Raw genomic sequence first — 12850 nt, 5'->3', positions numbered from 1 at the left:
CTGCTTGTGGGTTTGGCTCTGGGGATGCAGACTTGGGGAGACATGCCCTGAGACACCCCCCTCCGTTATCCTGCTGTCTGTTCCCACACCTGTACAGGCCGTGTGCAGGCTGCTGTGTGTCCAGGCCTGTCAAAGCTCAACCCCCATCATGCATATAAGACCCTTAGGTGAAGAGAAGGCCAGCTCTTGATTTGTCCCACCTGGGAAGGAGAGGTGGCCTTGGGGATCCCGGGGGCCTGGTGGGTTAGTGGTGGGGGCAGCCACCACGTGTGACACGCCCTACGGCCCGCGGCCACCTCCGCCTCCTCCCTTCCTCCATCCAGGCGACCATGGCCTTGCTGGGAAAGCGCTGCGACGTCCCCACAAACGGCTGTGGGCCTGACCGCTGGAACTCTGCCATCGCCCGCAAAGACGAGATCATCACCAGCCTCGTGTCTGCCTTAGATTCCATGGTGAGTGCCCCTGCCCACCCCTGGAAGAGTGGGGCAGCCAGCCTTTGTAACCTCTGCCGCTCGCAGGAGCCCTCGCCGACCTGAGCCTCAGTGTCCCCACCTGCTACAAGGCCTGTCTGCTGACGCCGGGGTGGGAGGCTTAAGTGAGGTCAAGTGTGTGGAACTCCAGCCCTCACCTCCTCACCCCGTCTTCGTTTCGTCACCTCTTACAGTTGAAGTCCCATCCCTGGGATGGTCACAAGTCTCCCTCCCAGCAGGTCACCTGTAGGGTAATGTGTCACAGTGATTCATTAGAAAGCTGTCACCCCCGTTGTTAAAGCCAGGGCTGTAACTGCATCACTCCTCTGACACCGTTGCCTCCATACCTAAACCTATAGCAGTTTATCCCAAATGAGAAAATAATAGGGAATTCCCTGGCGGTCTAGCGGTTAGGACTCAGAGCTTTCACTGCCAGGGGCCCGGGTTAGAGCCCCAGTAGGGGAACTAAGATCCCACAAGCTGCACGGCTCAGCCAAAAAAAAGAGAGGGGAGAGAGAAAATAATAATGTCATTTTCCTGTAGACTTTTCCTGGGGCAAGTTCTGTGATAGAAGGTAGGCAGGTGTCTTTAAAAAAAAAAAAAAAAATCTGTCTGGCATCCGTTAGCTGCACCCCCTGCATTTTGGTTCAGTGAAGTTGAACTTCAGAGAGGACAGTACTTTGCCTGATGTCACACAGCATGATCAGTTTTTAAAGTGGGCTCCCAGGGGCAAAGTCTACAGTTTCCCAAGGACAAAGGGCCTCCCTCCAGGCTATTCCAGCTGCAGGCAGCTCAAGGGCTGCTTAGGTGGTATTTGGGGCAGAGGTGGTAGACACCCCTGGGAAGGCCAGCTGGGTTTGACCCCTCCCCTGTACAGAGTGGCCTTCATGAGGAGGGGGGCCCCAGGAGCTCAGCCCTGTGCCGGTAGCAGTGTCAGCTTGGTGTGGTGGTGGAGGTCCAGTTGACACAGGCAGCGATGGCCAGTGCCACAGCCACTAGCCACATGTGACAGTTGATATTTAAATTGCGATTTGTGAAAATTAAACAATTCAGTTACTCCATCACACTAGCTTCATTTCAAGAGTTCAGTGGCCACATGTGGCTAGCGGCTGTGGTATCAGACAGTGTAGAAATAGAACATTTTCATCATTGCAGAAATTCCAGGGTCCAGTGCTGGTCTAGAGGGTGTTTCAGAGGCTCCTTGGAGGAGCCAGTGACCCTGTAGCTGTCCTGGTGGCATGAACGAGACAGGCTCCCCCTGCCCTGCGACAAGGCCTTTACAGGTTTCCTAAGGGACCTCGTGGGTGACAGCGGCACTTACTTGGCAGTGACTTAACGCCGGCACCCAGCGGGCCTGGGGCCAGGTTCTCAGGCGGTCTGCAGGACGACTGGGGCCAAAGTGCTGTCCGTTCACCACCTCCTCCCGCCCAGTCTCAGACCCGTTTCCAGGCATTTCCTCCCGACCCCCATTCTCTGTGCCTTTGGCTGAGTCTACTCCCTGCTGTGGCCTCAGCTTCTTCAGCTGAGAAGTGACCATGCAGCGCAGGGAAGGCTCCCCTCCAGCTCGGCTGGCCACTCCTTGGAAGAGTGGAAACGGCTGAATCTCTCTGTCGTCTTTGTTATACAGTGTTGCCACAGGGCAAGGGAGCAGTGGGGTTTGGTTTTCATCTTAGAGAGCCGGAAATGAACACCATCCCTGCCCCCAGGAGCTCCCGGGGGACAGTCCTGCTGGCCCTGAGATGTCCCCAGCTTCCTCTCCGGAGCGACTCCAAGCCGGAGCTGGCACTAAAGGCATGATCACGGCCCAGAGAGGTTGTAGAACCTGTCCTAGATCACACAGCAGTGGAACTGCGATTAGAAGCCAGACTTCCCGACTGTCCGCAGAGTGCTAACTCAGATAAAAACCAGCATTTATCAGGCACCGACCGTATGCCACGAGCTTTGCAGGCAGGGTTTTCCCAGTGCAGTAGGCCTGAGGTGCTGGTGGTCTTGGTCGCAGGGCCCCCTGTGTTAGGGCTTCCTGTGCAGTAGGCCTGCCAGTCTCAACTCTGGGGCTGCAAAAAGAACCTCTTTGCCTCATACCCACACGGGATGCCCCGGTTTAGAGACTTTTTCCCACCAACCAGGCCCCATTGAATCCCCACAACAAGCCCATTACAACTCTGGGAGCTGGGCTGCTTGTCCGCATTCTACAGATTTGGAAATTGGGGCCCAGAGGAGGGCATGACTTGCAGGAAGAGGCTGATGCAGGATTGAAGCCTGGATCTGTCTGTGCCTTGGTTCTCCTGGGTCCCATCCCACCTCCTCATCCAGGACTTGGAGAGAGCCCAGGACAGGATCATCCCTGAGGCTGGGGCCAGGCCTGAAGCAGGAAGCCCACCCCAGAGCAAGGAGGGCCTGGGAGGAGGAAGGGGCACAGGCCACGTGTGCCTTTGTCCTCCTCCAGCCCCTGTAACCTTGTCTTCTTCCCCCTGACCTTGGCCAAGCTCTGTGGGTGTCGTTCGTTCATTCCCACTGCAGTCTAAGACCCAGAACGTTGGGACGGTGACCTCTCCCTGGAGCCCCTGGTGGGATCTCGGGCAGCGGGGAGCTCACCTCCCACCCCCCAAAGCTGGCACTGGGGGTGTCTGGAGTGGGGGGTCTTTCCCCCGGCTCACATCCCTGCACCCCCTGCAGTGCTCAGCACTCTCCAAGCTGAACGCAGAAGTGGCCTGTGTCGCTGTGCATGATGAGAGCGCCTTCGTGGTCGGCACCGAGAAGGGGAGGATGTTCCTGAATGCACGCAAGGAGCTGCAATCAGACTTCCTCAGGTTCTGCCGTGAGTACCCGGGGCTCCAGAGGGCCAGTCCCCACTGTCCCTGAGGGGAGGAGCTCTGGCGCATTGCTGGGTCCCTGGAGCAACACCGGGTGGCCCTGTGTGGGAGGAGGCACTGGGCAGGAGGGGCTGGTGCAAGCTTCCCAATGTCGCGTTATCAGGGGCGGCCACAGTTTTTGTTGGAGTCACACAGCAGCCCCTCGGCCGATAGAGGCTCTGGGCAGGCCAGATCCAGCTGCCTCCATGTGCTCATGGACAGAAGGGGACACTGAGGCCCAGTGCTGTGGCCCAGTTCCTGTGCGTCCCTGATGCAGGGACCGAGTGCACGTGCTCAGCTAATACTTAGTGAGCGCCTGTTGTGTGCGACACCCTTTAAGCACTAACTCACTTAACCTGATGTCAGAGGCTGGCACTGACCCTGTTACAGTAGCAGAATCTTGGAGCCGCCTCCTGGTGGCCCATGGGGATGAAGTGACTGAGGACTTGTCCAGCACGTAGGAAATGCTCTAGAAACGGGAACAGTTAGGGATGATGTGATAAATAGAGCCGCGGGCTGGGCCACGTGCTGGTGCTGTTTACTGTTCCCAGCAGGCTCGGGAAACAGTCATCACCGGTTTACAAACGAGAAAATGAGATGCAGTGAGTGTAACCAGGGGACACACAGCTGACGAGTGATGGAGGTGGAGTTTGCTCTTTTGGCTGCACCCCTTCAAAACAAGGGGCATGCAGGGACTTCCCTGGAGGTCCAGTGATTAAGACTCCGCGCTTCCAATGCAGGGGACGCGGGTTCAAGCCCTGGTTAGGGAACTAAGATCCCACATGCCACGTGGCGCAGCCAAAAAAAAAAAAAAAAACGAGGGATGCAGCATGGGCACCCCCGGGACCCCTGCCAAGGGGTCCTGGTCGCTCCTGGAAGATACCAGCACCGGCACTCAGAGCTGGGAGCTGGGAGCCCCGAGGCAAAGGGGTCGTTCTGAAGCCCCCAACTCTTCAATGCTACCTAGGCCTTCAGGGCCCCTCATAAGCAGCCCCGGCCTCTGCATTCTCTCCTCCCAGCATCCCTGGTGCTCACCAGGCTGCACTGTGCTAAAGTGCACGTTCCCCGGCTCTGTGTGTCCCTGCTCACCACTGCCTTTTGTCCCCACCTGGAAGGCCCTCACTCCTCCCCTCTGCCTGGCAGATGCCTCCCCAGCCTCCAGACTGACATCCCTCCCGCCACTGGCCCCATCGGTGCCCCTCCGCCCCAGCACCCATGCTTGACTGCCCCCCACCGCTTGCAGCTTCCTGTGCCCTAAACTTCCATCCACGCCTATGCCCCAGCTTGGCGGTGAGCTCCCGAGGCAGGTCAGCTTCCCCTTCATGGTGGATTAAGTCCTATGGAGTTAGAGCCTGGGCGGGCATTCTAGCCCAGAAGTTGGGACTCAGAGATCTTGGGGTTAAGAGCAGGCCCTAGATTCAGACACCTGGGGCCACATCCTGGCTCTGCCAGCTGCTGCCTGCTGGGCCTCAGCCTCCTCATCTGTGAAAGGGGAGGACAGTGCTACCCTCTCCTGGGTCGATCTGAGGATTAAATGAATTAATACATGGTGAGCACTTAGAACAATTCCTGGCACTTAGTTCACACTCACTAAACGCCAGCTGTTGTTTTTCTCACCATTATTAGCATTTCCATTACCCGACCCCCGCCTGGGCCTCGACCCTGGGATCAGCCATTTCTGGGAAGGCTGTCCCCGCCGTGCCGGGGCGTATCATTACTGGGGTCCAGCCACTTCCCCAGCCAGCCCCTCTCCCACCCGGCCCTCAAAACCTGTACCCTTTCCAGGGTTGGGCAGGGGGCTGGACCGGTGTAGGGTGGGCAGTGGCAGAGTCCTGTGGCCCTAGATGGCCAGGCTGGGAGCCAGACTGGGGCCTGGGGAAGGTGCACCTGGCTTCCCAGAGCCAGGCAGAGCTGCTATTTATAGCACCGGGAACTTGGCTGGTCTATTTCAAGCTTCTCAGGTCCTGGAGGAGAGCACACTCCAAGCTGGGAGGGGGGCCCCCAAGCCCTCTTCTCATCCCCTTTCCAGTGCAGTGCCTAGCATCTTCCCAGCCCAGGGATCCACTGACACTCCCAGGCCCCCACCCTGGCCCAGCCTGGCATGAACCTGCCTCTTCCCAGACCCTCAGCCTCCTGGTGGGGTCCCCATCGTCTCCCCATTTGGCAGAGCAGAAAACTAGGGCCTCAACTGGTTAATTCAGAAATAGGTGATGGGGGACTTCCCTGGTGGTCCAGTGGCTAAGACTCCATGCTCCCAGTGCAGGGGGCCCGGGTTCGATCCCTTGTTTGGGGAACTAGATCCCGCATGCATGCCGCAGCTAAGACGTCTGCATGCTGCAACTAAGAGTCCGCGTGCTGCAACTAAGACCCGGCACAGCCAAAGTAAATAAATAATAAATAAATAAATATTTTAAAAAGAAAAGAAAAAAGAAATAGGTGATGGAACAGACATTCGTTGAACCCCAGTTCTGAGCCAGCCCATCTGGTCTCTCATGAGAGCTCACAGACTGAGGCCCAGAGAGAGAAGGGACTTGTGTAAGGTCACACAGCGAGTTAGAGGTGAGCAGGGATGAATGCCCTCTGCTGGGTACTGGGAACCCTGAGGTAAGCAGCCCTGGCCCTAGGCAGGGCGGTTGGGGCGGGGCTTACTCACCCATTTATTCTTCCTTCATTCATCCACTTGCACTCCGTGTTGGGTGCCCAGCTACAGGGCTTAGCACAGGGCAGGGACGTCCCAGCTCACTGGGCTGGTGGTGTGATGAGTACTCACCATGGCCCCGCATGCTCTGTGTCCCACAGGAGGGCCCCCGTGGAAGGAGCCGGAGGCAGAGCACCCCAAGAAGGTGCCTCGGGGTGAGGGTGGCAGCCGGAACATCCCACGGTCTGCCCTGGACCATGGCTCAGACGTGTACCTTCTGCGGAAGATGGTAGAGGAGGTGTTTGATGTTCTTTATAGTAAGATCCTTCCTCATTCCATTTGGGGCCCCCAGGCGGGTGGGAGCCCCTGGCCCTGCCCAGAGGAGGAGGCCCCCTCCTGCCCCACTACAGGCCCTGGGCAGAACCTCAAGGCGTGGGTTCCTTCTCTCCCCACCCCCAGCCCTCCCTCATTCTGCATCCCCAGGCGTGGATCTTCCGTCCCAGCCCTGTTCCCTGAACCACCATCCCTACCACCCCTGCCCTTGTGCTGCTCACTGCTCCCTCGTGCCTGGAAGAGGCCCCAGGCTTACCCTGGTGTCCTCGCCACCAGCCCAGCTCCCTGCTGTCCCCACCTGCCCTGTGACCAAGGGCATCTTTCCGAAGCACAAGTCTGACCACAAAGCTCTTCCCTCCACTGCCTACTCGGGCTCCCTGTCACCCTGGGCGTGGCATCAGACCCTACCATGGCCCGTCCCCAGCCCCCTCCAGCCATGCTGACCCACCTCCTATTCTCCCGCTCGTTCTGGCTTCATTTCACACCTGCTGTGACCTTTGGGCCGACCTTCCCCTCCTTTGTCTGGTGGACGCTGCATTGCTCTCTAAGGCTCAGCGCCAGGAAGCCCCCAGCTCTGCGCTGGGTTAAGGCCTCCTCTGGGCACCCACTGTGCCCTGTGCCCTCACTCGCCCAGTTGCTTTCCAGGATCAGGGACTGTATCTTCTCTTTCTGCTGTTCCTAGCCTGCACTTCAGAGCCCAGCAACAGCGGGTGCTCAGAGGGTGTTTGTTGAATGACTGAGTGAAGGCTAACTGCCCAGCCAAGTGCTTCCTTTGGAGGGAAGAGGGGAGGGGACAGGCAGGCCTGGTCTCCCTTGGGAAGTGTCAGGTTGCAGAGTCTCTGGCCCAGTGGTGACCTTCACACTCCCTGGGTGACCTCATGCGGGTCCCTTTTGTCCCTAAGGGTCCCATCCCATGATTTCTAATTTGCTTTATTCCTTTCCCTACCGCAGCCTTTGGTTCTGTGGAGCAAAGGTCGGGGTGGGGTGTGGGGGACTCCTGCCGTTGTCTAGATGTCAGGAGGAGGCCAAGAGGGGTAGGGGGCCCGGAGGCCCTGGTGGGCATGCTGGCCCCGGGGACGGGAGGACTTGTCACGCATGGTTGGCTGTGCCACTGCAGACGCTTTTGCCAGATGCAGGGTTCACGCCCAGAGCCCCCTGCACCCCTGCTCACCCCCCTTGCCTGCCTCGGGCAGAATCAGAGGTGATTATGAGGGGAGGGGCTTCCTTCTGGCTCCAGGTGGGAAGCAGCAGACGTCTGTGAGCCCAGACTCTCGGCCCTCCCTCCCCTCCCCCCTTCCCACGTGCTCAGCAGCTTCTCATCCTGTCTCTTCTCTCTCTCCTGCTTCCTCTCCATTCCTCTCTTCCTTACCTGCCCTCCTTTCTCTCATTTTCCTTTTCTCTTCCTTCCTGTGGCTGTTTTCTTGCAGTTTCTCTCCCTCACCCCTCTCTCCTCACCCCCTGCTCGCAGCCCCGGGGCCTGCTTTCCCCTCCACCCAGATGCCCGGAGAGGAGAATGGCGGGGGAAGCAGGGAACCCCCTCGATGGGGCAGCCCCAGCCCTCAGGTGCAGGCCACAGGCCCCTGTCCACAGCCCCTGCCGCCCCCCTCAACGCCGGCAGGGGCTTATTCTGTAGGAAGTTTGCAGTGAAGGGGCCTCTGGGGTCCTGTTTGCTGGGGATCCGGCACCACAGGGCGTCACTCAGCACGGCCCCAGCTCCAGGGTGCGCCCGGTCCTCACCACAGCCTAGCTGCCGTCTCATACTAGGCCCCCTCCTCGACCCCTCCCACAGGCGAGGCCCTGGGCCGGGCCAGCGTGGTGCCGCTGCCCTACGAGAGGCTGCTCCGGGAACCGGGGCTGCTGGCTGTGCAGGGGCTGCCTGAGGGCCTGGCCTTCCGGAGGCCGTCGGAGTACGACCCCAAGGCCCTCATGGCCATCCTGGAGCACAGCCACCGGATCCGCTTCAAGCTCAAGAGGTGAGTGAGGCAGCCCGCCTGGGAGCGGCCCGGGGCCCTGGTGGCTGGACCCCGGGGGCCAGGCTGGGCCGGGCGATGACCTGCTTCCGTGCGGGCTCAGCCGCTTGTGGCCGCTTGTCCTGCCTGAGGGGAGGGGACTTCAGACTCCCACAGGGGACCCTGGTGTAAGAGCTCCCGGTCCGATGGCAGAGGTGAGGCAGAAACTCAGTCACAGAGCATGCTCTGAGCCAGGTGTGGAGTCATGGAAGTCTTTCCCGGGGGACTTCTGTGTTGCAGAGAGGCTTGGTTGGGGAAGAAATAGCACCAGCAGCCCTCCAGGTATCAGGAACAGCCGTGCAAAAGCGTGGAGGCAGGAAGCCACATCGTGGGTGCTTGCTTGGGTTGTCAGCCGAGGACTCCATTAGGGACTGACGGGCCATGAGGTCATGGAGGCTGGGCCGGGGAGGGTACTGATCTCTGGGGCAGCCAGGAAGCAGCCTGAGGGCTGAACGTGGCCCGTCAGGGCTCGGGCACCACGGCCAGCGCACGAGCGATGCCTTAGGAGGTGCGAGACGATCAGCTGCAGCTGAAAGGACGTGATTGGTGGAGAGGGGGCACAGAGGCCAAGGGGCAGGGCCCAGGTCCTCGGGTGGCCCAGCCGTGTGGCCCTGGGCATGTCACACCCCCACCCGGGCCTGCACCCCGACCTGTAAAATGGGGACTGGTCCTGCATACTGCACGGCCTGTCGTGTTCTGCAGAGGGAGGTCTCAGGGAAGACATACCCCTGGTGGGACAGGTGGATGAAGCTGTCACGTGTCCTTTCCTTCACCCAGGCCGCTGGAGGATGGTGGGCGGGACTCGAAGACCCTGGTGGAGTTGAATGGCATCTCCCTGATAGCCAAGGGGTCTCGGGACTGTGGTCTGCACAGCCAGGCCCCCAAGGGGCCACCCCAGGACCTGCCCCCAACCGCCACCTCCTCGTCCGTGGCCAGCTTCCTGTACAGCACCGCCCTTGCCAACCACACCGTGCGGGAGCTCAAGCAGGAGGCACCCGCCTGCCCTCTTGCCTCCAGTGACCTGGGCCTCGGCCGGCCCAGGCCTGAGCCCAAGGCCCCCGCTGCCCAAGACTTCCCAGACTGCTGTGGTAAGCTGCTGCTGGGAGTCTGGGAGGGGTTGGGGGCATGGGACAGAGGTCACTCATGCAGGGGAAGCTTCCCAGGGCAGATCGGGGTGCTCAGGGCTGCAGGGGGCACGTCGGAGCAAGGAGCTGAGGCAGGACAGAAGGAGTGGTAGCTCGGACTTAGTCAGACCCCGGGCCCCTGCCCAGTCATCTGGGAACAGTATCCTTGGCCTGGGGCCAAGAGATGCCCGAAAGGACTCCCAGGGGAGTCTATGGAGGGAGAGAATAGACATGCTAATCAGGTACATGCATTTAATGAGCACCTACTACCTCCACCCAGCGTGGATTAGGGGTACTGGAAACAGAAGAAAAAGAACAGCTGGGCATGAGAAAGACCTGTGTCCATATTTTGGGCCCTCTACTGAATGGCTATGTGTCCCAGGGCAAATCTCTACCTCTTTGAGCCTCAGTTTCCTCATCCGTAAAATGGAGATGCCAATAGTACCTGCCTCGCTGGGCTGTTATCATGATGAAATGACAGAGCACGTTAGAAATGCACATTCTCAGGCCCAGCCACAGCCCTGCTGAATCTGGCATTTTGGGGGCGGGGTGAGCCCCAGCTGCCTGCAAACTGACGAGTCCCCCAAGTGTTTCTGACGGGTGCTCAAGTTTGAGAACCTCTGTATTAAAGCACCGAGTCCAGTGCTTGGCACAGAGTAGGTGCTTATAAGTTATACTTAACTGTTACTGTTATTATGAGAAGGAGAAAAAAGGACACCCCCTCCCCTCCACAGCCATGAGGGCTGAGCAGGAGGATGGGACTTATATGCCTGAAACAAGTGTCCCCATCTGTAAAATGTGACCTGGGACGTCCTGCCCTCCCCGATCTGCCATTCGGAGAGCACGCTCTGCTAAAGGATGTCTCAGGCCTCTGGTCAGGGAACTTGCCTTGAGTTCATGATCACAGGGCTCAGTCCTGGGTTCTCCCTGGGGAGACTGTTACCCCAGAGCCCCAGCCCGCGCACTCAGGCCAGATCTGGGGAACCCCTCTTGGGGCCCACCTGGAACCTGTACCTTTCCGCTCCCTTGTCCAGGACAGAAGCCCACTGGGCCTGGCGGTCCTCTCATTCAGAACGTCCATGCCTCTAAGCGCATCCTCTTCTCCATCGTCCATGACAAGTCAGGTAGGACAGTGCCCGTGGCAGCACCCTGACCAGAGTGGGGATCCAGGACTGGGGTGGTGCTTATTACTGAAATGGATGTGTGTCCACTGGGTCTTTGTGAGAGAAAGGAGGAACAGCACCGCACAAGGGACTTGTGAGTGAAACCAGAGTAAAGCCAATATATAATAGTTACATATTGCTTCATGCCAAATTGCCCCCAAACGTAGCTTAAAATGACAAGCATTTATACCTTACGGTTTCTGTGGGTCAGAATTCAGGAGCAGCTTAGCTGGGTGGTCCCAGCTTAGAATTTCTCAGGATGTCAGCTGGGGCTGTGAACATCTGAAGGCTCGATTGGGGCTGGAGGATCCACTTCCAGCTCACCCATGTGGCTGTTGGCAGGATACCTATTTCTTACTACCTGGGCCTCTTCGGGGCTGCTTGAGTGTCCTCACAACGTGGTGACTGGTTTCCTGGAGCTAGTGATCTGAGAGAGAGTAAGGAAGGAACCACGTCTTTTATGACCCAGCCTCAGAAATCACTGTCACTTCTGCCATATCCTACCCATTAGAAGTCAGGAACTTGGTCCAGTTCATACCCAAGGGAGAGAGAGGAATTAAACTCCACCTCATGAAGGAACAAGGGTCAAAAAAATATGTAGACAGATTTTAAAAGTACCACACAGCACAGAGAACCAGAAGGTTTGGGATTCATTTGTACCAAAAAGGGATGTAGTGAGACTTTCCAGCAACTTTGCCTTGTGGAGGTCTCAGCCTCACCTTCAGTGAAAGGTTCTTTAAGAAACCTAGTTTCCTGGGATCAGAATGGAGACCAACACTGCCACAAACAAGATACATCCCGGGCAGGGAGGGGACCTGGATGTCCAGGCAGAACAGCATTGTGGGAGGCCGTGGTGGGCAAGAGATACAAGCAGAGATAGAATCTCACCAGGTACTAGCTGGGTGATCTCAGGCAAGTTACTCAGCTTCTCTGAGCCTCAGTTTTCCCATCTGCAAAATGGGAATAATATCTATTTCTGCACATTGTCCTGAGGGATTAACTAGGATATTATAAATATTAAGTACTTAGCACAGATAAGTACTTAATAAATTAAATATGTTCCTTTTATAATTTTAATGAACCAAATGATCGCTCTAGTTATTAATATTAAATTGAAGCAGAGGCTTTGGTTTTATGGGAGAGGCCAGCAGGGCTGAGGGTTCGAGGGACTCCAACAGGGCCAAAGCTGGGTGAGACCCTGGGTGCACAAGGCATGAGGGTTAGTTTTTCAAGGTCAAGACTCAGGAGAGGCCCAGGATGGACTGGCTGAGCCTGCACAATATCTGCTGCCATGGGGGTGGACAGAGAGGCAAGAGGCAGCCAAGCCATGGGGTCCCTGCTCCAACGGGCCCTCACTTGTACCTCCTGTGTTTTGATAGAGAAGTGGGACGCCTTCATAAAAGAAACCGAGGACATCAACACGCTCCGGGAGTGTGTGCAGATCCTGTTTAACAGCAGATATGGTGAGTGGGCGGTGCGGCCCGTGGTGTGGCCCCAGCAGCGGCGCACTGAGCATCTCATTATGTGGCAATCACTCGTGTTCCCCAACATGACGGTGGAAGCCATATGCTGGCACCACGCGCCGTCAACACAAATGTCATCTCCTGTCTGGGTAGGGGGTGGTTGTGTCAATATTTCCTTTCCAGATTCTCCAGGGGGCGGGACTGACAGCAAAGCCCCAGACCTTGGCTCACCTGTGGGAGGCGGGCCGCTTGGGGGGGCGGTGGCGACCATCCTGGAAAACGGCTTTTGGCCTCTTGTGCCTGCAAGTCCCCCATGCGCCACCCTGTCTCCTGCCTCCTCACCTTTGCCTGTGCCGTGCCCCCTGCCCAGCGTGCCCTTTGCACGTATTGCGGGCAGACTCCTACCTGTTCTTCAAGACGCAGCCCTTAAAGCTCTGATGGTTTCCTCTCTGTTCCATGTCGCACACTTGATGCGCCTTGTCTGTATCTGTACCCGTGAAAGCCAGGACAGCACTGGCCCCTCTGTGCCCCCAGCACCCAGGACAGAGCCGAGCTCAGAGCACGTGTCGGCTCATTGCACTCTGGGCAGCAGACACAGGTGGTAACTGGGGCAGGGGTGCCCTCCATGTGGTAGAGCTTCAGCCAAGTGCAAAGTGTGGCCACTCATTGGCTAGACGGCAGGGGCTGGACCAGACGGACCTGTAAGCCCCTCCCCCTCTGGGTCCTGGGACCCCTGAGTGCCCTCCCACACCTGGTCTCCTTTGTCCCCTCAGCAGTCCTCGCTCACTCTCACTTATT

The 12850-nt window shown here is 58.1% G+C and overlaps 1 protein-coding gene across 3 annotated transcripts in view; it reads left to right on the top strand.

Moving 5' to 3' along the window:
- Positions 1 to 329: 329 nt before the first annotated feature.
- Positions 330 to 12850, top strand: part of GTF2IRD1 (GTF2I repeat domain containing 1) — a gene marked incomplete at its 5' end in the record, with an annotated part of 79150 nt that continues 66629 nt past the window's right edge. For all 3 annotated transcript variants that reach the window (XM_079720057.1, XM_079720055.1, XM_079720056.1), the window contains 7 exons: positions 330 to 452; positions 3147 to 3288; positions 6122 to 6277; positions 8083 to 8266; positions 9080 to 9390; positions 10461 to 10550; positions 11969 to 12052. In XM_079720057.1, coding sequence (XP_079576183.1) covers positions 330 to 452; positions 3147 to 3288; positions 6122 to 6277; positions 8083 to 8266; positions 9080 to 9390; positions 10461 to 10550; positions 11969 to 12052 — 1090 coding nt within the window. The remainder of the gene's footprint in view (positions 453 to 3146; positions 3289 to 6121; positions 6278 to 8082; positions 8267 to 9079; positions 9391 to 10460; positions 10551 to 11968; positions 12053 to 12850) is intronic.

The sequence above is a fragment of the Hyperoodon ampullatus genome (assembly GCF_949752795.1).
Source record: "Hyperoodon ampullatus genome assembly, chromosome: 14".
Lineage (NCBI taxonomy): Eukaryota > Metazoa > Chordata > Mammalia > Artiodactyla > Ziphiidae > Hyperoodon > Hyperoodon ampullatus.
This window is presented reverse-complemented; position numbering and strand designations above follow the sequence as displayed.